Source organism: Lathyrus oleraceus, chromosome 7 (assembly GCF_024323335.1).
Source record: "Lathyrus oleraceus cultivar Zhongwan6 chromosome 7, CAAS_Psat_ZW6_1.0, whole genome shotgun sequence".
NCBI lineage: Eukaryota > Viridiplantae > Streptophyta > Magnoliopsida > Fabales > Fabaceae > Lathyrus > Lathyrus oleraceus.
In genome coordinates this window covers 426,460,750-426,483,255 of record NC_066585.1, presented here as the reverse complement: position 1 = coordinate 426,483,255, position 22,506 = coordinate 426,460,750, and the positions used below count along the sequence as shown (strand labels likewise).

At 34.2% G+C, this 22,506-nt stretch overlaps 2 protein-coding genes across 2 annotated transcripts; both read right to left on the bottom strand.

The window, feature by feature from the left end:
* Positions 1-1,073: 1,073 nt before the first annotated feature.
* LOC127104187 (uncharacterized) lies at positions 1,074-1,637 on the bottom strand. The gene has a single exon (XM_051041388.1). The coding sequence runs from the start codon at positions 1,635-1,637 to the stop codon at positions 1,074-1,076; it is 564 nt and encodes a 187-aa protein (XP_050897345.1).
* A 9,835-nt stretch (positions 1,638-11,472) lies between these two features.
* On the bottom strand, positions 11,473-14,142 carry LOC127105723 (isocitrate lyase 1). Its single transcript, XM_051042923.1, has 3 exons — positions 14,002-14,142; positions 12,270-13,872; positions 11,473-11,932 (listed from the first exon to the last, which is right to left on the bottom strand). The coding sequence occupies exons 1-3, from the start codon at positions 14,029-14,031 to the stop codon at positions 11,832-11,834; spliced, it is 1,734 nt and encodes a 577-aa protein (XP_050898880.1). The 5' UTR covers positions 14,032-14,142; the 3' UTR covers positions 11,473-11,831.
* Between the last annotated feature and the right edge of the window lie 8,364 nt (positions 14,143-22,506).

Genomic DNA, 22,506 nt, shown 5'->3' with positions numbered 1-22,506 from the left:
CTTATTGAACATGCAAACACCAACTAATTGATCCATCAAATCATTAATTCTTGGTTGATGATACTTATTCTTGATAATAACCTTATTTAGCTGGCGATAATCAACACACAACCTCATTCTACCATCCTTATTCTTGACCAACAACATTGGCGCTCCCCACGGAGAAACACTAGGTCGAACAAACTTCTTTTCAAGCAGATCCTCTAGCTGTTTCTTCAACTCACTCAGTTATGAAGTCAACATTCTATAAAGTACCAACGACACAGGACTAGTACCATGTACTAAGTCTATGGAGAATTCGACCTCACGCTCTGACGGTAAATCACTAATATCATCTAGAAACACCTCCGGAAAATAACACACCACTGACAGATCACCAATTACAGCTTTACTTTTGAGATTTCAACGAAGCGAACATCATGACCACTCAAGCATCATCCTTCAAGGATTCCTCCACTTTCTTAGCAGACATAAATATCATATCCTCACCTTCTTTAAACTCTGGAAACATCACAAACTTGTCAAAACAATTGATATGAACATGGTTGAACTTCAACCAGTTCATTCCTAGGATAACATCAAGCTAGCTTAACAGTAATCAGGTTAATTCCATACCAAATTACTTACCACAAATAGTTAAAGGATAATTTAAACAAACCAACAGAGTAGTAGCCAAACCATTAGTTGGGGTATCAATGACCATACTCTCAACCATATGAGATATTTCCATATTCAACTTCTTAGCACATTCAAGAGATATAAATGAATGGGTCACATGCATATCAATAATAGAAATTTGAGGAATACCATTAATGTAACAAATACCTCTAATCAAGTTATCAGATCTAGCAGTCTCCGTTCCATTTAAAGCAAAAACTTTTCCACCAGATTGAGCTTTCTTTGGCTTCTGGCACTAAGTACTAATGTGACCTAGCTCACCACAATTAAAATAACTCACAACTTCACTCTTGCATTCAGCAGCATGGTGTCTTGGCTTGTTGCACTTGAAACATACCGTGTTTACACCCTTGCACTCAACTGCCGATGACCTATTTTCCCACACTTGAAACATTTCAGAGGAACATAATTTCCTCCCCTACTTGTCTCTTTCCCCCTGAAGCCTTCCACTTCCCTTTATCAGTTGGAGCCTCATAAGGTTTTCCACAATTTTGACTTCCACTCCTCTTCTCACTAACGCTCTTATAGTGGCCATATCTAGCACAACTATCCTTATTGTAGATCTTACACTTAATAACCAACATATAAAATTGGAGGATTTCCTGATACCTGATGAATTGCTTGATCTCCTGACGCAATACACTCTCAAACTTGATACACTTATAACCATTAGCTCCTACCCCATTGTAATGAGAGAAGAACCTAGACAACTCCTCAAACTTCACGACATAGTCAACAACAATCATGTTTCCTTGTTTTAGCTCAAGGAACTCGTTCTCCATCTTGATACGAACATCATCAGGAAAGTACTTCTTAAGGAACACACTTTTGATATTCTGCCAAGTGATCTCAGTACTTGCAACTTTAAGCCTTTGACGAGTATTATTCCACCAATATTCCACTTCCTTAGCCGACATATGAGTACCAAACATGACCTTATATGCATCTGAACAAGCCATCACTCTGAAGATCTTCTCAATCTCTTACAACCAAAGTTGAGCATAATCTGTGTCATACATTCCCTTAAAATTGGTGGATTGTTCTTATGGAACTTTCTCAGCCCTCTGAACTTGTTTTCCATGCTATTCTGATTCTGCAACGTCTAATTTGCCTGACCCATCACATAATCCATAGCCTCCAAAGCATCAACGATTGCACAGTCATTTCTTCCAGCCATTTCTCCTCACACCAGTAACATCCATCAGAAGAAACATTATGTCGACAGTGTTCGTACACTCATCGCATACTAGGGAATAATTAATGTCACAAAACCTGGCCGAATGGACCAACCAGGCTCTGATACCAACTATGTAACACCCTATTCCCCCGACTCAACATTTAACAAAATAATTTAATACAACTCAACAAATAGAGTGTCACACATGCTTCACCATAGAATTAAAGAACCATAATTAACACTTTCATAAATAAACAACGGAAAACCAAAAGTTTAACACATGAATCTCAACAACAATGAATGAGAAAGTGGCTTAACAATCCTAAAAAAATAAGATATGCAACAAAAGAAAATATAGAACTGCTCGTTCCTTAGTGATACATATCAGAGCGATTCCACTAAGACCCGGACGATAAATAACTAAAGAGGCACAAAGCCATTCTCTAGCATCAAACATCTACTCTTGTACTTGATTGTCTATACCCCAAGGAGCACAAACACAATAACAAATATAAAAGGGTGAGAGTAAATTCATATATAGATAGTGTGCATAAACAACAAGGATATATAATCAACATATTATTAGTCTCACAACTTATACAAACTACTAGAACAACATCGATAACATAAACTCATACAAAATGCCTAATCAACTCACATAATCAATTACTCATTTACATCAACTCATATAAGTAGATAATTCAAACTCAAGGAAGATATGTATTCCATTCTCGACTCCTCAAATCTGTCGATGCTCGTCACAATCCCCTCTCTGAACCAGACTCACAACTTAACTCTATATGCATATGGTAATAAGACTTTTGGATGATCAGAGGTTTGCTACTGATTTACATCTCGACAGGGTCCCCTATCTGAACTGGGCCTCCCCAAGGTCCTCTCTCAGAATCGGGAAACTCTACAACTCATGAGTGCATGTAATGCAACTCAACTCTATCAATGTTTCTCACGATCCCCTCTATGAACCCGACTCATCACATCTCAACCATTACTCTCTCATGGCCATTCACCATCAAACACAACAATAGTCATTATCAATCAACTGAACACAACTCAACATAAGCTTAACCATTTTATGCATAATCATTATCAATTTAATAAAATGCATCAATTCACATAAAACATAAACACATAATCTCAAATAGTACATGGCAATACCAATTAATCATGAAAATAACACACTGTCATAAAATTAACTCGAAAACAAGTCAATTTTATGTTGTCACCCTCGTCGGGAGACCTACGGCTCGGTGGGCGAGCATTTGGTAGGCGAACTCTCCTCTTGCTGGACGTGCATCTGAGAAACCAAAACTCCTCACTCTGTATAGTTCACTATGCGAGACATCGCTCATTGGGCGAAGTTCATCCTCTCTTGGCGAGATTGCTCAGGCCAGAAGTTAGAAAACTCAATTTGCCACTATTAGAGCCCTATCAAAGCTCCGATTTCGACCCCAATCAAGGACATATGCACAAAATTAAATCATACATGTTAATACCGTATTAGAACACTCAATTAGGCATAAATTAACATGTATTACATCAATTTGATTCAAAATCATCATAACCTTCAAAAATTATAACACAATTCATAAGAACGCCAAATTTCAAAATTCAATCAAATATATTAACACAAAATTGACATGAAATCAATACACGAAATTTAATATCAAAACACAGAGATCATAAAAGAGTTATATGAAAACGCATCTCAAGCTCTAAACCATTCAACAATGGTGAAAAGGGAAAACCCAAAAGGAGGAGGGTAAGGAACTTTTTCTATCCTCTTTGCCTAAGCACCAACATATGATAAGTTCTCCCCCTTACCTTAGAATTGTAGAATCTTTAAGCTTTGGTTATGGTTTCTCCTCCTAGCTCCCCCTCTTCCAAACCCTTACTTACCCCTTCTCTCAAAATTGCTCTTCTTTCAGTACAATAAAACTAAACCCCTTTTCTCCCAATTTTTCTACTTAAACAAAACAAATAAAACCTAAATATTTGTTCCTAATATTACTCAAGATACCCTTATCTCTTGCTAATTATTCCCACATCCCAAATTTCTACTAAACTTCTAATTTCTACCCTAAAATCTATTTTTCTCTCAAATCAATTAAAATTGAATAAAAATGTCATTTTATTTCTAAAGAGTGTGCTCTCTCATCTTAGGCCCTCTACCCCCAAACACATGAAATAAAATAATTCACCAACACATCACAAATTTAATTAAAATAGTACAATTAATTAAATACAAAAACTAGGTGTTATAGAAAGTCTAACTAACTGTTAATAGAATTTCGAAATAAAGTTTCCCAAAATGGTAAGTTTGTAGACTCCTCTTGATTTATAACACCCTTCCTCAATCTCAAGCATGAAAAATGTCAATCATTCCAAGCTTGGATATAAATGAATTGAACTTGGTTGGTTATAAAGGTTTTATGAGAAAATTGGCTAACTGCTCTTGTGAAGAAATTGGTAATAACCTTAGCACTCCTTGTTGGACTTTATTCCCCACCAAATGACAATCTATTTTAAGATGCTTTGTTCTTTCATGGAAAACTAGATAAGATGCTATATGGAGTGCAATTTGATTATCGTAATACAAAACTGGAGGTTTGGAGCATGAAATGTGTAAGTCTCTCAAAACATATAGCAGCCACACCAATTCACAGGTAGTTGTACCTAAAGATCTATACTAAGCTTCAGATGAGCTTCTTGATATGGTTTGCTGTTTCTTAGCTTTCCAAGAGATGAGAGATGATCCTAAGAAGAAGCAATAAATCGATGTTGATTTACTTGTATCGATACGTCCATCCTAATCTGCATCTAAGTAACTGAGGATTTGAAGGTTAGATGATCTAGGAAATAACAAGCCACATTCAAGATTCTTCTTCAAGTATCTGATGATTCTACAGGTTGATTGGTAATGTATTTGTATAGGATTTTAAAGGAATTGACTCAACTACTGGGTGGCATGTGTTTGCTATGTCCTGGTGTTATTCAAATATATTAACCTTATAATTAATCTTTTATATGCATTGGTGTCATTGAATGGCTCATTATCATCTTGATGTAACTTTAATAATGGATCCAAAGGTGTTGTAGTTGATTTAGATGCAAGAAGACTTGTGTCATTCAGTAGATCCAAATAATATTTTCTTTTTGAAATAGAAATTCCATCTTTGAAATGTGCTACCTCAAGACCAACAAAATACTTCAAGATCCCCAAGTCTTTGATTTTAAAATTTCGACCTAGAACAAGCTTGATGTGATCAAAATCCATAAATGATGTTCCTGCTAGTATGTTGTCATCTACATATACTAGAAGGATTATAATATGATCTTCCTTTTTGAAAATGAACATAGATTAATCAACATTAGATTGTACATATCCAATTTTTTTGAAGCAGAGAAGTAAGTTTTCCATACCATTTTCTACTAGTCTGCCTCAAACCATACAAACTCTTCACTAACTTGCATACTTGGTTTGATTTGGAACATGAAACTCTTTGTGGTACAAGCATATAATCATCTTCTTCTAAATCTCCATGTAAGAATGCATTGTTTACATCAAGTTGATGTAAATGTAAATTGTTGATGGATGTTATTGCATGTAATATTCTGTCAGTAGATAACTTTTCCACTAGTGAGAAAGTATAAACAAAATCTAGACATTCAACTTGGCTATACCCTTTTACAACCAATTTAGCCTTGTATATATATATATATATATATATATATATATATATATATATATATATATATATATATATATATATATATATATATATACATAAGCTTTGTTCTTGATCTTATAAACCCATCTACTCCCAATAGGTTTAACATGAGGTGGGAGATCCACCAATACCCAAGTACCATTGTTAGCTAATGCCTCTAATTCATAGTTCATAGCCATATCTTCCAATTTTTATCCTTGCAGGCTTCCTCATAAGTCTTAGGCTCACGTGTGACATACACGTTAAATGAGTTATGATTGGAAGAAAAAGAATAAAATAAACAGAAAGAAGAGATATGATATGGAATACCTGAAGTTGATGATGAGGCTGGAATGTTTGATGAATCACATACATAGTCCTCTAGATGAGCATGAACCTGCCTGTGCCTAATAGGTCTACTAGAGTTTAGGATGTCATCTATGTTTGGGGGAGTGTAGAAATGACCATGACTGTTAGGATAATTTTAATTTGAGTATGTTCAAATTGTGATAATGATATCTGTTTAAGGTTGTCAGTGATAATGTTTTGGTCTTGACCTTTAGGGAGTGACAAGTTGGTAAAATACTCAAACCACATATGGCATATTAAACTCATATAATATAAGTGTTGATTTAACGTAGTGAAAACTGCAATATACAAGGTATATCATTAAATATCAACAACATACAACATATAAATCATCATCAACTTTTATCAACAACAACATACAAATTTTATCAAGAATATACAACTTTTATCAACAACATATATAAACAAAAAATAAATCATCAACAACATCCAACTTTTTATCAACAACACACATTAAACGAAATACAACATACTGAGAAAGTTTGATATTTTTTTAAGAAGAACACAATGATACTTGGAAAATATGGTAACTATTTTCCCATTTATATTGTCTTTTAAATATATTAAACATGTATTGCCAATTTTAAAAATAGATATCCAAGTAGAGACAATCCAAAAAACATGAGAATCATGTGAAACAAAAATGGAAGAAAGTGTATGGAAGAATGACGTACCTTGAAAGTTCTTCAAAAATGATGAATATTAGCACCTATACAAAGAAAAATGGAAGAAAGTGTATAAATGACATGCTTACATTTACAAAATATTATCAATAAACTAAATAATATGAGTAAATACCTTCCCATTATAATCATTATTCAAACCCCTATAAAATTCATATCGATTCACACAAAATTGCTCATGAGCATTTTGATATATTTGACATATAGTGCATATATATTGCATCATGTGAAATTGAAATAAAAAAAAAACACCATGCCAAATAAAAACTCTTTGTAACATCAAATGGATGAAGTAGGTAGGAGAATGATGTACCTTGAAAGTTCTTCGAAAGTGATGAATATTAGAACCTATACAAAAAAATGGAAGAAATTGTATAAATAACATGGTTACATTTACAAAATACTACATTAAACTAATACAATATGAGTAAACACCTTCACATTGTAATCATTATTCAAACCCTTGCAAACTTCCTATCGATTCACCAAAAATTGCTCATGAGCATTTTGATACATTTGACATACAACCATAAATATTCAATCATGTGAAACTGGAAAAAAAAATACCATGCCAAATGAAAACCCTTTGTAACATCAAATGGATGGAGTAGGTCGGAGAATGATGTATCTTGAAAGTTCTTCAAAAGTGATGATTATTAAAATCTATACAAAGAAAAATGGAAGAAAGCGTATGAATAGCATGATTATCTGTTAGAACAAGAAGAAAATAAATAAAAAACAATGTTGATCTTGATTACCTTTTAGTATGAAGAGGAAGAAAGACGAGTTATGTGGAGGAAGAAGAGAGACAAGTACGCTGGATGTGGAAGAAAGAGATGTTATTGTTTTGTGTTTTGAGAGAGACGTCTATTCTTTACTGACAGTTTGATAACTTCTCTTTTATATATATATATATATATATATATATATATATATATATATATATATATATATATATATATATATATATATATATATATATATATATATATATATATATATATATATATATATATATATATATCACCACGGTTGACAAGAGAATCCATGATTAAATGTCAGTACTATTCACAACAATTTCTGATACTAATGGTGGTGCTAGATTTTTTAACTTTAATATAATTTTAAGAGTATATGGACAAGTCCATTTTGTAAATAAAATAAAATAAAATTGTTGTTGAGATTTGAAACATGTAACATTCCTTCTATCATCACGATGGTTAGTTTGAACCATGATAAAATAAATTTTAATAAAATAAAAATAAATTCGAATGTCTTAAGATGAAAATCATATGATTATTTCACAAATATAGTAAAATGGTATGAGATGTCGAGTGTTTCAATAATATTGAATCATAAATTTCTTAACTAGTTGAACATCATTTTTCATTTGTTTGTTTGAATTGGCTGAAGAGAAAATCAACTAAGTACTTGTATTTAAATTTCGGAGATGTCCATATTGAAAGGTTTTAGAAATTGTTTTCCCTAAAATATGGGTTGTGTTCTTGTTCTAAATTTCGGTTATGTGTAATTACTTCATGTTATTTTTTTGTAAATGGAAATAATATCTCATGTTTATTTGGGATGAAGACGAGGTTGATAATAAATTTTAATACAATTATGAATACATTGGAGATAGAGATATTATGAGGTAATGATACCATTTATATACTTTAACCGTCTTCATGTTCTTGGTGGTTTCCAATGTAGTTGCTATGACATATTCAAACTCTTGAAAATCATAATTGTTAAACTAGTCTAGATTGGCAAATATTGTTAATGCATCTCAGAACTAGAGGTAAAGGCTTCCATGGACAATCATTATCAGTATCACATGGAATGGAAGCTGCATTGTCAAATAAATATAAAGGAGTGTTACTAAAAGATGATTTGATTATATCAAGTTGTGTATAAGATAAACTAAATTAAAATAATTGTGAAAAATGACATATCACCATCGGTTACAACAAGAAGTAGAGAAATAAGGATGATACAGGCATAAACAAAAACGGAAATTTTGGCCATATATTTTCTCCTTAGAATGTAATTAATAGGAATTTTTGTGTGCTTTATAAGTAAAATTTGCATGCTCTATCAGCTTCAATTTAATAGCTTTTAACACTTATGGTTTGCAAGAAGTCATGTAAAAAAATTGAAATCAATGTTAAAATTCTCCAACGGACATTTTGTGTTCATTCCTCAATCTCATATCGCTTGATGATCGAAAAAGTTCAATACTTTTTACTAAATTTTATAATATAAATTTTATTTATCTTTTATTACGAAAGGTTAAAAGATATGTTTATCTTTTATTACTTAATTTTATTATATAAAATTTATTTATCTTTTATTGGGGATGATCAAACAATAATATCAATAAAGAAAAAATCAGTTGTATAAGTAAACACGTCGAAGAGGTGCACCACAATTATTTTTAAGTTAAAAATAGCATAGGCTGATTTCATTTTTGGAAAAAAAAAACTATATCAAAGTTAAAAGTATGCGAGACTTCTAGCCTTCGGTAATTTATAATAGGGTTTAAAAAATTGTTATTAAAACTAATTCATAAAACATGTGTTGTAGCGCAAAATGAAGCTACAATAACACTTTAAAATGAATTGTTGTCAAAGACTGTGATGTGATTTTAATAGAGCTAAAAGAGCGATTATAGATAATCAAACTATAATAATAATAATAATGGGACTTTGATAGCACTTAAAAGAGCTATACATCCATCAACATTATTCATAGAATGTTCAATGATTATCTTTTTGATCATTTTGTTATAGACCGTGTTTGATAGTATTAAAGCCTACATCTCTTCTATGTAAAATATTTAGTGATTTTAGATTAAGAGATTACTCATTACGGTTACGGTGAGAATGACTTATAACATTTAAATAATTATTGTATAGAATTTTTTAAATGGGTCATTCTAGGCTACTTGTTATTCTTAATATTTTAATATATTGATTTTTTTAAGCAAAATGATGAATTAAAAGTCACAAGAGGTACTCAATTCAAAATTACACAACCGAAACAAAGAAGATAAAGGAAAGAAGGCAAAAAAATTACCCCAAATTCGATGCCGGAGAGACACATCACTCCGACACATAACTCTGACACATCACTTCTAAAGTTCAGATACCCCAGTCTCTTATGTCATAACTCACTATAACCTTCAACACTTTCTACACAAATGCATTTAGTTTAAGTTGTTTCAACATTCACCTTGAATATTCTGTTGCTTCCCTGTTCAAACTGCATAATCAACTTCTGATCAGAATCATTCAATTTCAAGAGAATGCCCTTCATAGTAACTAAGATACCTTTTTCAATTAGCTTACCTACATTAATCATATTTCTATTTATCCCAAGAACATTACTAAACATCCTTGATCATAACAGTTTTGTCATTCTTCACTCTGACCCTGATATTTCCCATTCCTTCAGCATTCAGATACTTATCATTAACACATCTGATTTTTGTCCGCTTTTTAGAGTCAAAATTATTCAGACATTGCTTGTTTCCAGTTAGGTGATTTGAGCAGTTAATGTCCATACACCACCAGTCTACCAAATATCCACCATCAAATTCATAAGCCATAAATAACACATGTTCATCATCAAATTCAACTATGACTATGTTTGCTTCTTCTGATTTCCTTTCCTTGTTTGACCAACAATTAGCTGTAAAGTGACCAATTGTTTTACAACAGTAGCATTGAACTTTCTTCTTGACAAACTTCTCCTTTTCCTTTTGATATTTTTTCTCATCAGAGTTGGAGACTTCTGACGTCTGATAACCATCACCATGTCTTTTCTTTGTCTCTGACCAAGATTGGTTTTGATTCTTCTTACAAGAACACGCCTTTAGAGCCTGCTCTACCTCCCTTTTAGAGGTTCTCTCAGTTAGATGCAATTCTTGTGCCTCTAGACTGATTTGCAACTCTTCAATTCTCATGGTGCTCAGATCCTTAGAATGTTCAGTTGCTACAACAATGTAATCAAACTGAGGAGTAATTGATCTCAATACCTTCTCAATGATTACTTGTTCAGAGAGAAGACTCTCCACAAGATTTTATCTTATTTGTGATCAGAATCACTACGGAGATGTAATTTGGTACGTTCTCATTGTTCTTCATGTTGAAATTTTCATACGACTTACATAGAGACTGGAGATTCACCTTCTTCACTGATGCATCACATTCATAGCAACATATCGGTATGTCTCACGCAACCTTCATTGTTGCTGAATTAGCGATCTTTTCAAACACATTCAAATTCACACATTGATGGATATAAAACAGAGCTTTATGATCCTTCTTTCTCAACTCTCTATACATGTTCCTTTGTGCTTCAGTTATATCTGCTACAACAAATGCATAACCATCATTAACAAGATCAAGAACATCTTGAGCACCAAACAACACACGCATCTGAATCATCCATCGAGTTCAATTCTTTCTATCAAAGACTGGAAGCTTCGTGTTCAAACTAATGTTTTCACCATTCATCTTTGATCTTGTGCAGGAATTCACTCAGATCTCACCAAACACTCGTGTTTCCCAATCCCTTAGAATCACGAAATCATTTCTGTTACGATTTCGGATTTCAACTCACGTTGACTCGTGTTTCTCGTGGATCTGAACCGGAGCTCTAGATATCAATTATTGTTGCACAAGAGGAAGAAGATTGAGAGAGAGAGAGAGAGATTGTAACAAACTTTCTAACAAATTTGATAAAACAGTTATGAATCCGAGTTAGTTAACAAACCAAATCATATTTGGTTTATATACTAATCAGAGTCTAACATAAAATTCAAATACAAATTAAATACAACTAATGCGAATTTGAATTACACTTTAATAAAATTAATATACAATTTTGTATGCAATTTTACATTAAAGATACAAATTAAAAACACACAAAATAACTCGTCATCTTTTCCCCAAGCCCATAAGGCATGAAAGTTTAAAGAATCTAGCAAATAATAGAAATTATGCAGCCAAAAAATACAGCAATGTTTTAATGGCCTATTTTTATTTTAGTTTTTGGTCTGTATTTAATGGCCTATTTTTATTTTAGTTTTTGGTCTGTATTTAATGGCCTATTTAATAATATTATTATAGTATACATTTATTCCATTCCACATTTTATTTCAATCCAATTATTAAATTGGTGAATTACTAAATTTCACATTCTGGCCTTAGCAACCACCATGCTGCCATTGCCTCCATCAATTCCCACTGCTCCTGGCCTAGTCCATGTTTCCTTAAATTGCTCTTCAGTCACTCCTATAAAAAAAATTATAGAAAATAAAAACTCCAAAAATAGAAAATTATTCCAAACAATTATCATTATAATAAATTTAAGATGATCCGACATTGAAATTAGCCACATTTTAATGCGATTTTATATAATATCAAAGATTACAATGCTATCACAATTGCAATTTAAAATTTTGTTTGTCAGAATCGACTATCTTTTAGGATATGTAAGACAACGAATTATTATAAAGAGTTTAAAATTTGACTATAACTAAATTTTTTTTTCTAACTATTAAACCTAAACCGTGGTTAAATAGAGTTTCTATTTGTTTTTTTATAGTTAAATTGTTACTAATTTACTTACCTTTCCCCATTGCCGCTGTTGATGCAACACCTCCTTGGATAGTTTTGAGGTATCTATCATAGTAATTAGCACCAGCCCATTTCTGATGAGCAAGTGTATCAACACCATTCTTCCTTTCCTCTCTTTGAATCCTTTCAACATAAGCCAACATTCCCCTGCTAGCAAAATCCTTAGCAAACGTTGAAGTGATTAATGCATTACAATGCAAACCACCAACAGTTATAAACTGCCAAACATATCCTAACTTAGCAATCTTAGGAATGAAATCTCTCATTTCCACATCACTCATGCCAGAAGCATCCCAATTAAACGACGGCGAAAGATTGTAACCAAGCATCATCTCTGGATGCTTTGATCTCACCCCTTCAGCAAACTCTGTGCATTCAGCCACATCTGGACTCGCTGTTTCCATCCATATAAGATCCGCGTGTGGCGCGAAAGCGCAACCGCGAACAACAGCCGCGGTAACAGAGCCTTTAAACCTGTAAAACCCTTCTCTTGTTCTAGGTAAGTCCCAATCCCAAAACAAGCTCCTCACACCTAATCTCTCAGCAATTTCCCTTCCTTCATCAATTGAAAGACACTTTTCGTAACTCGAAAAATGCTTCCACTCGTTCAACTTCCTCGTTTTCTCGTCCTCGTTAGCATTTTGATTCTTAATTGCATCCGTTACTGCTTCTGAGAAAGTCTTCAGTTGCGCATTCGACAACCAATGATCCTCCAATGCCTGAAGCTCGGATCCACTCTTGCCAGCCGCGAATCCCTGTGCCATAACTGTGACTAAACTCTTCCACTTCATATTCGGATTCGTCACGCCCAAAATAAACTGATGATCTCTAGTATCGATATTCGATTGGATAAGATTAGCAGCAACAGCGTCTGTTCTAGCAACCAAAACAGTTTCAACCCCCATAACATCAAACTGAAGCCTAGCAGCAACAAGCCTGTTAATATGTTCACTAACCGCAACCAACACTTTCCCCGCCATGTGACCGCATTTTTTCGTCACAGAAGATTGATCCTCGATATGAACACCAGCAGCACCGCGTTCGACGAAAAGCTTACAAAGCTTAACAGTTGCTGTCGTGCCGCCAAAGCCAGTATCACCGTCAGCTATAATTGGTCTCAAGTAATCAACAAAAGGCGTCCGTGCTCGTTCTTCTCGTCTCATATTCATCCTCTCTTCTTTTTGTTTTCTGTCATGATACAGTTGAGCAAAGAAAAGATGTTCAACTTTGTTCGGGACAGTGTCGTAAGGATAATCAGCGAGATCAGGACCGGGTTCATTTGTTGTTGTGTGTGTGGATGAACACTGCCAACCGGAGACGTAAATTGTGTCTAAATATTTTGCCATTTGAGTGACTTGAACCGGATCAAGTGCACCAAATGTTCTTGATGCTGTTTTGTTGGTTTGGTGAGTTTTGAGAAGATTCCAGAGCTTTTTGGATAACTCGTTTGAGACATAGGTTTGTCTTAGGTTTCCTCTTAAGGAAACTACATCTTTAGCTGAATATGATCTTTTGGTTAGTTGGAATCTCTCAGAGTTCCACCATGCTTGTACCTCTGATACTTCGGATTCGAATCTTGCTTCTTCTTCCGCTAGCTGTGGTCATGTATATAATAAAGATCAGATATATTAATTATTCAATATATTTAAAAAAATATATCTTTTCTGATAATAAAGAACAGAGAGAGTAATAAGAATAAAAGAGTTGCAGCGTATTGAGCTTACAGATGGAGGCACAAAATTTGAAGAGGCCATGGTTAGAACTTTGAACTCTTTCTTTTTTTAACGGTAGATGTTACTTACACACAACTAAGTGAAGCTCATGCAAAATCTTGATCAATGTCCTCAACTTATATAGCTTCAGGTAATGCTTGTTGATTACGCTACTGTGATTTGAAATTCTAAGAATGATAAATTGGATAACATTATGGATAAGTGAAACAGACAAAAATAAAATTAATCTAGTTATGTTTGATATTATTTTTTCAAGGGAAAAAAATGAAACAATGCACTTGAAAGATGCATTCATTGGCCCGTATGGTCTATGGTGGTGGCAGTTATCTTATGTTCATTTATCACAACTATTTTGTCATATATCTTTCATTTAATTATATGATGTCGTCACCCAAAATATTATTATTTTTATTGTTTATTATTAGAATATATATATATATATATATATATATATATATATATATATATATATATATATATATATATATATATATATATATATATATATATATATATATATATATATATATATATATATATATATATATATATATATATATATATATATATATATATATATATATATATATATATATATATATATATATATATATATATATATATATATATATTGTTGGTGCAAAGGTAGAATAAATGATGAACAAAAATATTCTATTGAGAGAATGACGGCTACAAAACATGATAAAAGTTACAATGATTGTCACCCTATTTATAAGCTAAAACTAGGGTTACTAGAATAGGATAAAATACTAAAATATCCTCTAACAAACTTAAGGGCTAAGAAAATAGTACAACTAATAAATATGAATTACTTCTAATACCATCCCTTAATTCATATTCCATCAAAACTTGTAACACCAATTCCATCCCTTAATCTGAGAAATTGATCAGTCTTGATAGCTTTCGTCAGAACATCTGCCAACTATTTCTGAGTGCTGCAGTGTACAACTTCTAACACTTCCCTCTGAACTTGATGTCTCAGAAAATGATACTTGGTCTCAATGTGCTTGCTTCTCCCATGCAACACTGGGTTTTTGGCAAGATTGATTGCAGACTTGTTGTCAATCATCAGCTTCAGAGGTTTGTTTACTTTAATCTTCAGATCCTGCAGTAGATTCAGAATCCACACAGCTTGGCATGCAGTAACAACACCTGCAATGTATTCAGCTTCACAAGTTGACAACGCCACAACAAGTTGCTTCTTGGAACACCAAGAAATGGGACCTCCCAGAAATTTGAATAAGTACCCACACGTACTTCTTCTGTCAACTTTGTCTCCACACCAATCAGAATCTGAATAACTCAGAAGTTCTGACTCATCATTTCTTCCAGAAGGAAATAATACTCCATACTTCAGAGTTCCCTTGATATACCTCAGAATCCTGACAGCAGCTTGGTAATGGGACCACTTAGGTTTACTCATGAACCTACTAACCATCCCAACTGAATAGCAAATATCAAGTCTGGTATTGCACAAATACCTCAGAGAACCAACCAACTGTTTGAAGGTTGTAGCGTCCACATCCTTTCCATCAGAGTCAGAATCCAGTTTCTGATTTGTATCAGAAGGTGTGACAGCAATCTTACAATTCTTCAGATTAAATCTCTTCAGAAGTTCTAATTCATACTTGAGCTGATGCAAAATAATACCTTTCTCAGAGTATCTGAACTCCATCCCTAGAAAGTATGTCATTTTGCCTAGATCAGTCATTTTGAATTCATTCATCAGAACTTTCTTGAACTTGGCTATCTCCTGTTCAGAACTTCCAGTCAGTAGTATATCATTAACATATAAACATACCAGAGTCATATTTCCTTCAGAAGTATGCTGAACATAGACACCGTACTCCATCTCACATTTCTGAAAGCCTTGCTTCTTGAAAAATGAATCAATCTTCTGATTCCAAGCTCTGGGCGCTTGTTTCAATCCATATAGAGCTTTGTATAATCTGTACACCATCCCTTCCTGATTCTTTTTCACAAATCCAGGAGGTTGTAACACGTAAACTTCTTCTTCTAATGGACCGTTCAGAAATGCAGATTTTACATCTAAATGCATCAGAGGCCAATTCCTGTTAGTAGCTATTGCAATCACCATTCTGATTGTTTCATGTCTTGCTACAGGTGCAAACACTTCAGAGTAATCCAGCCCAGGTTTATGTAGAAATCCTCTGGCTACCAACCTTGCTTTATGTTTGCCAATTGAACCATCTGGCTTTAACTTCTGCTTGAAAACCCATCTGACGTTGATGGCTTTCTTGTCTTTTGGAAGTTCTGTCAGCTTCCAAGTCTTGTTTCTCTCTATAGCATCAAGTTCTTCTTTCATGGCCTTCAGCCAGAGCTTCTGCTTAAGAGCCTCTTTTGTACTTATGAGTTCAGAGTCTACTAACATGGCACACTGAATAACTTCTCCTTCAGAGTCTACTTCAATGTCTTGCAGCATGTCAAATTCTGCATATCTTCTGGGGATGTTTCTGATTCTTTGTGGTCTCTGAACTTGTTCAGAGTCTTGAGCTTCAGAGTTTCTAGCTTCAGATGGTTGACTTCCTCCAGAGCTTTGACCATCTTCAGGGGCTGACATATTTCCAGAGTCTGAATTGCCACCAGAATCTGGATTACCATCAGAGTCTGGGTCATCAGAGTCTGGATCATCAGAGTCACCTTCATCTTCTGAGTCTTCTCCAGAGTCAGAATCACTATCAGAATCAACGTCAGAGTTTACTCCAACTTCAGAATTTCTTAACTCTGACCTTTCTTCAGAAGTTCTAACATCAGAATTAGATTGAGACTTATCCCAATTCCAAAATTTTGATTCCTTCACAATCACATCTCTGCTGAATTCAATTTTATTGGTTTCTGGACAATAGAGCTTGTATGCACCTGTACTGTGGTACCCTATCAGAATCATCATTTTGCTTCTATCATCCAGCTTCTGTCTTCTAGTTTCTGGAACATGTTTATAGCAAACAGAACCAAACACCTTCAGATGACTAACACTTTGCTTATCTCCAGTCCACTTCTGTATTGGAACTATTTCCTTCAACTTCTTCGTAGGACATCGATTGAGTACATACGTTGCAGTGGCAACAGCTTCTCCCCAGAGCTTCTGAGGAAGTTTCTTCTCCTTTAGCATGCTTCTCACCATATCAAGCAAAGTGCGGTTTCTTCTTTCAGCAAGACCATTGTGTTGAGGGGTATAAGGAGCAGTAACCTCATGCTCAATTCCATTCTCCTCACAGAACTTCTGGAACTCTTTGGAGTTATACTCACCTCCACCGTCAGTTCTAAGAATCTTCAACTTCTGACCACTCTGATTCTCAGCCTTCATTCTGAACTTCTTGAATTCATCAAACACCTCGTGTTTAAACTTAATAAGGGATACCCATGTCATTCTTGTGAATTCATCAACAAATAACACAAAGTATTTATTCCCTCCAATCGATGCTACTGGAAATGGACCACACACATCAGAATGTACAACTCCCAATGCATGTTTTGCTCTTGGAGCAGTTTCTGACGCAAATGGCAATCGTGGTTGTTTTCCTTCCATGCAAACTTTGCATGACTTTTCAGGCTTCTTAATTACAGGAATTCCATGTACCAACTTCTTTGAATTCAGATGTTTTAAGCTTCTGAAATTCAAATGACCAAATCTTCTGTGCCACAGCTCACTCTCCTTCTCAGCACTTATTGCACTAAGACATTCTGAGTCCGCAGTTCTGACATTCACTTTGAATGTTCTATTCCTTCCCTGTTCTGACTCCATAATCAACTTCTGATTGCAGTCATACAGCTTCAGAAGATTGTCCTTCATGGTAACTGAAAAACCTTTCTCAATTAATTGTCCCACACTCATCAGATTGCTTCTGATGCCAGGTACATACCACACGTTCTGAATCAATGATGTTTTCCCATTGTTCAGAATCACTCTGACATTTCCCATACCTTCTACATTAAGATATTTGTCATCAGCACATCTGATCTTTGTCCTCTTTTCAGAGTCAAAGTCAACCAGCCATTTCTTGTTTCCAATAAGATGATTTGAACAGCCAGTGTCCATATACCACCAGTCTATCAGATCCATATCATCAGATTCAGAGGCCATCAATAGCACAGATTCGTCATCAGAACTTCTGGCTATATTTGCTTCTTCTGATTTTCTCTCCTTGTTTGACCAACAGTCTCTAGCAAAGTGACCAAACTTCTTACAACAGTAACATTGGATCTTCTTCTTGTCATACTTCTCTTTTCCCTTCTGAGCATTCTTTTGTCTATCAGAGGTTGAACTTTCTGACTTCTGACCACCATCAGATCTTCTCATGGCTTCTGACTGCTTCTGATACCTTCTATCAGAAGTTGCTTTCAGAGCCTGCTGCTCTACTTCCCTTTCAGAAGTTCTCTCAGTCAAACGCAACTCTTGCGCTTCTAGACTGCTCTGCAGCTCTTCAATTCTCATGGTGCTCAGATATTTGGAATGTTCTATTGCTACCACAATGTAATCAAATTGAGAGGTAAGGTATCTCAATACCTTCTCCATGATTGTTTCTTCAGAAAGAGTTTCTCCACACGCTTTCATCTCATTAGTGATCAGAATCACTCTGGAGATGTATTCAGAAACTTTCTCATTATTCTTCATGTTGAGATTCTCATATTGCTTTCTCAAGGACTGAAGCTTCACCTTCTTCACTGATGCGTCACCACCATAACATCTAACCAGTGTGTCCCACGCAGCCTTTGCTGTCATTGAATCTGCAATCTTCTCAATCACATTTACATCAACACATTGATGAATGAAGAACAATGCTTTCTGATCCTTCTTCCTTACTTCCTTCTGCGCGTTTTTCTGTTCATCCGTCGCATGTGCTGCTACCGGAACATAACCATCAGTGACAAGATCTAGAACATCTTGAGCACCGAACAGTACACGCATTTGGATCATCCAACGATTCCAGTTTTTACCGTCAAATACTGGAAGTTTGGTGTTCATGTTGCCGTTTCCGTTCATCTTTCTACCTTGCACAGTACACTCAGATTTCTCACACAGTGTTTCCCAACCCACAGAATTAAAATTCTGATCAGATTTTGTTCAAGATTCAACACGAATCTATGAATCAAAATCAAACACACAAGACCTCACGTTCACTCGTGTTTCCCGTGTTTCCCAATGAATCCGAACCGAAGCTCTGATACCATTTGTTGGTGCAAAGGTAGAATAAATGATGAACAGAAATATTCTATTGAGAGAATGACGGCTACAAAACATGATAAAAGTTACAATGATTGCCACCCTATTTATAAGCTAAAACTAGGGTTACTAGAATAGGATAAAATACTAAAATACCCTCTAACAAACTTAAGGGCTAAGAAAATAGTACAACTAATAAATATGAATTACTTCTAATAACTTACACACAACTAAGTGAAGCTCATGCAAAATCTTGATCAATGTCCTCAACTTATATAGCTTCAGGTAATGCTTGTTGATTACGCTACTGTGATTTGAAATTCTAAGAATGATAAATTGGATAACATTATGGATAAGTGAAACAGACAAAAATAAAATTAATCTAGTTATGTTTGATATTATTTTTTCAAGGGAAAAAAATGAAACAATGCACTTGAAAGATGCATTCATTGGCCCGTATGGTCTATGGTGGTGGCAGTTATCTTATGTTCATTTATCACAACTATTTTGTCATATATCTTTCATTTAATTATATGATGTCGTCACCCAAAATATTATTATTTTTATTGTTTATTATTAGAATATATATATATATATATATATATATATATATATATATATATATATATATATATATATATATATATATATATATATATATATATATATATATATATGTGTGTGTGTGTGTGTGTGTGTGTGTGTGTGTGTGTAAGTTTGACATTACCTCCGAAAAATCTTAAGTTTTACTCTTTCGAACCGACAACAGAATTAGGGGTAGGAAAGACGACCATGATGAAGCTTAGTCTAAGAGCGTGCTCACTAAGAAGTGGAGGATTTAGGGTACTCACAATCACGGGACCGACACTTGGTCCTCACTTTCGAATGATTGCTTACCTTCAAATACAATCAGACGGTTCACGTGTAAGACGCGGAATCACTCGGGGACAGTTTTACACTGTATAAAGTACAATAAGCGTCATTTCAAGTATTTTCTCATTCACACTCAAACTACTAATTTCTCGCAAATTCATTGTCTTGAGCGTTGGAGTGTTAATCTTGCAGGTCCACCCTCACTCCGTCGTACTAGAAGCTCACGCCACCGCATCAGAACTCTATTTCATTCGATCTCCACTTATTTCATGTTCTTGTACGGAATAATGACGTTTTTTATGGGAATTGGCGTGTAATACTCACAAATTTCCACAATCAGATTCTTCTGATTCCAATGTGACAAATCACAACTATGATTTCACTCAAAAGAAGACAATGATGTTTAATCCATCTCCTGAAGTCACCATTGGTCTATTGATTCCAAGATCATCCCTTTACATTGTCGCTTCTATAATTAATGTTGGATCGCTTAGCAAGAGAGAGGGGAATAATGAGCATCTAGTGTGAAACTCTTCAAGACCGTCAGTAGTAACTGAAAGGCAGGAAGAAGGCAAACTTGTTCTAAGGTTTCGAGACAGCGAGAAAGTGGATGGAGCTCCTATTGCGACACTTCCACTAATCATAACTACTAGTATATAAAATGACTCAGGGATCTTTATCGACAATGAGAGTTCTTACAATGTTTATGGAACCTTGTTTTACAGGTTAATTCTAGAGAGACATGCCTTAATAAGGACAACTAATTTTAATGATGACAACTATGTGTTTAATGATGACAAAAACTAAAGTCAAGCATAAAGTGGTTAGAATGAGGAGTTTTTGTATTTTAGAAGGGGTATAATTATAAATTCATCAAGGAATATTTTTATCTTTGTTGAATAATTTATCCATAACGGAGTGTTAGTTTGGGTTCGAAGCTAAACCCGGTAAAAGCTTTGGTTCATGGATTTATGTTCTAAGTTGTCATTTCAGTTCGTAAGCTTAGCCCTATCAAAAGCTTTCTTTGGTTCCATATCAGCCTAGTTCAAAATCTCAATTTGGTTTGTGGTTATCATGGTAAAAATCGTGGTTTGGATCATAAGCTTAGCTTGGTAAAAAGCTTTCTTTGGTTCGATATTATCCCGATTTAAAATCTTAGTACTTCATGGTTAGTCTGGTCAAAACCTTAGTTCGGTTTGTGAATTTAGCCGGATTCAAATTCTAACCTTGGTTCGAGATAAGTCTATAGAAAATCTCGGCTTAGCTTGGGGACTAACCGCTTTAAGTTGGTGTTTGAAAGCATACTAACTTCTTCAATCTTCCGTTTCGAAAGAAGAATAACCGCTTCAATCCGCTATTCAGAAGGAAAACTAACCACTTCTTTCCGTTGTTCGTTGTTTGTTTAGAAATTAGCCTGAAAATTCAATTTTCCTTGTATAAGGAGGTTCGAGAGTTCAACCTAATAAAATATATTAAGAATGACTTAATACTCTTAAAATCAATTCCTAGGGAAAGGATTGGTTTTTTTTTTCATTTTGAGCGAACCTCTTTTGTTATTTCTCTTACCCTTAACTCTTTATTTTTTGCATATTTATTTTCGATTGCCATTTTAAAAACTATATTTCAAAATGTTTTTAAACTTTGAAAATGATAAATAGACTTTGTCAAACTATTGTCTTCCTGAAACTCATAATTCACCCCTTATTGAGTGTTGAGTCATAAGTCCAACAAAGGGGGAGTCTATAACCAAATACCTGACCTTGTTCTCTTTGTATTGTTCCTTTACCCCAAATGTGGTTTTCACTATTATGTAACCTTTTTATTGTATTTACTCCACATAAAACCCAATCACTGACCCCTTGAATACTTTTAGATCATCTAGGTCAAAGAGGAACATTTCAAACATATCCCAGTAGAGGATATCTATAGAGCTTTCGTGATGTACCGACACTCTTCTAATGTCCAATTCATCACACTTTATAATAATTACCATGGGGTCGTCGTTCTGGGTATGGATGTATGATGTAACACCCTTCTAAATACCCCAAATATTTAATTAAAACAACAGCATATAAATCAATATCAGAGTAATCATGCACCAAGGGTGTCACATAATACTTCACATAATTCACCGTAAAAATCAGTCATGCTCATTATTTAATTCAACATAAACACTTCTTTAAAAATTCGCAGCGGATAGAAACATTCAACATCTGTAATATCTTAAAATTAACATTTATTCAACAAATAAAACATCCCGTCCCGATGTTACATCTATCAGAGCATGACCCACTAAAACCACTCTAGACTTCAAGCACTAGCTTCTACTCAACTCACTGCTCGTTACCTGAAAAATATAACTGTAAGGGTGAGTTCCTCAATCGATATAACAAATATTATAAATCATCATGTTATGT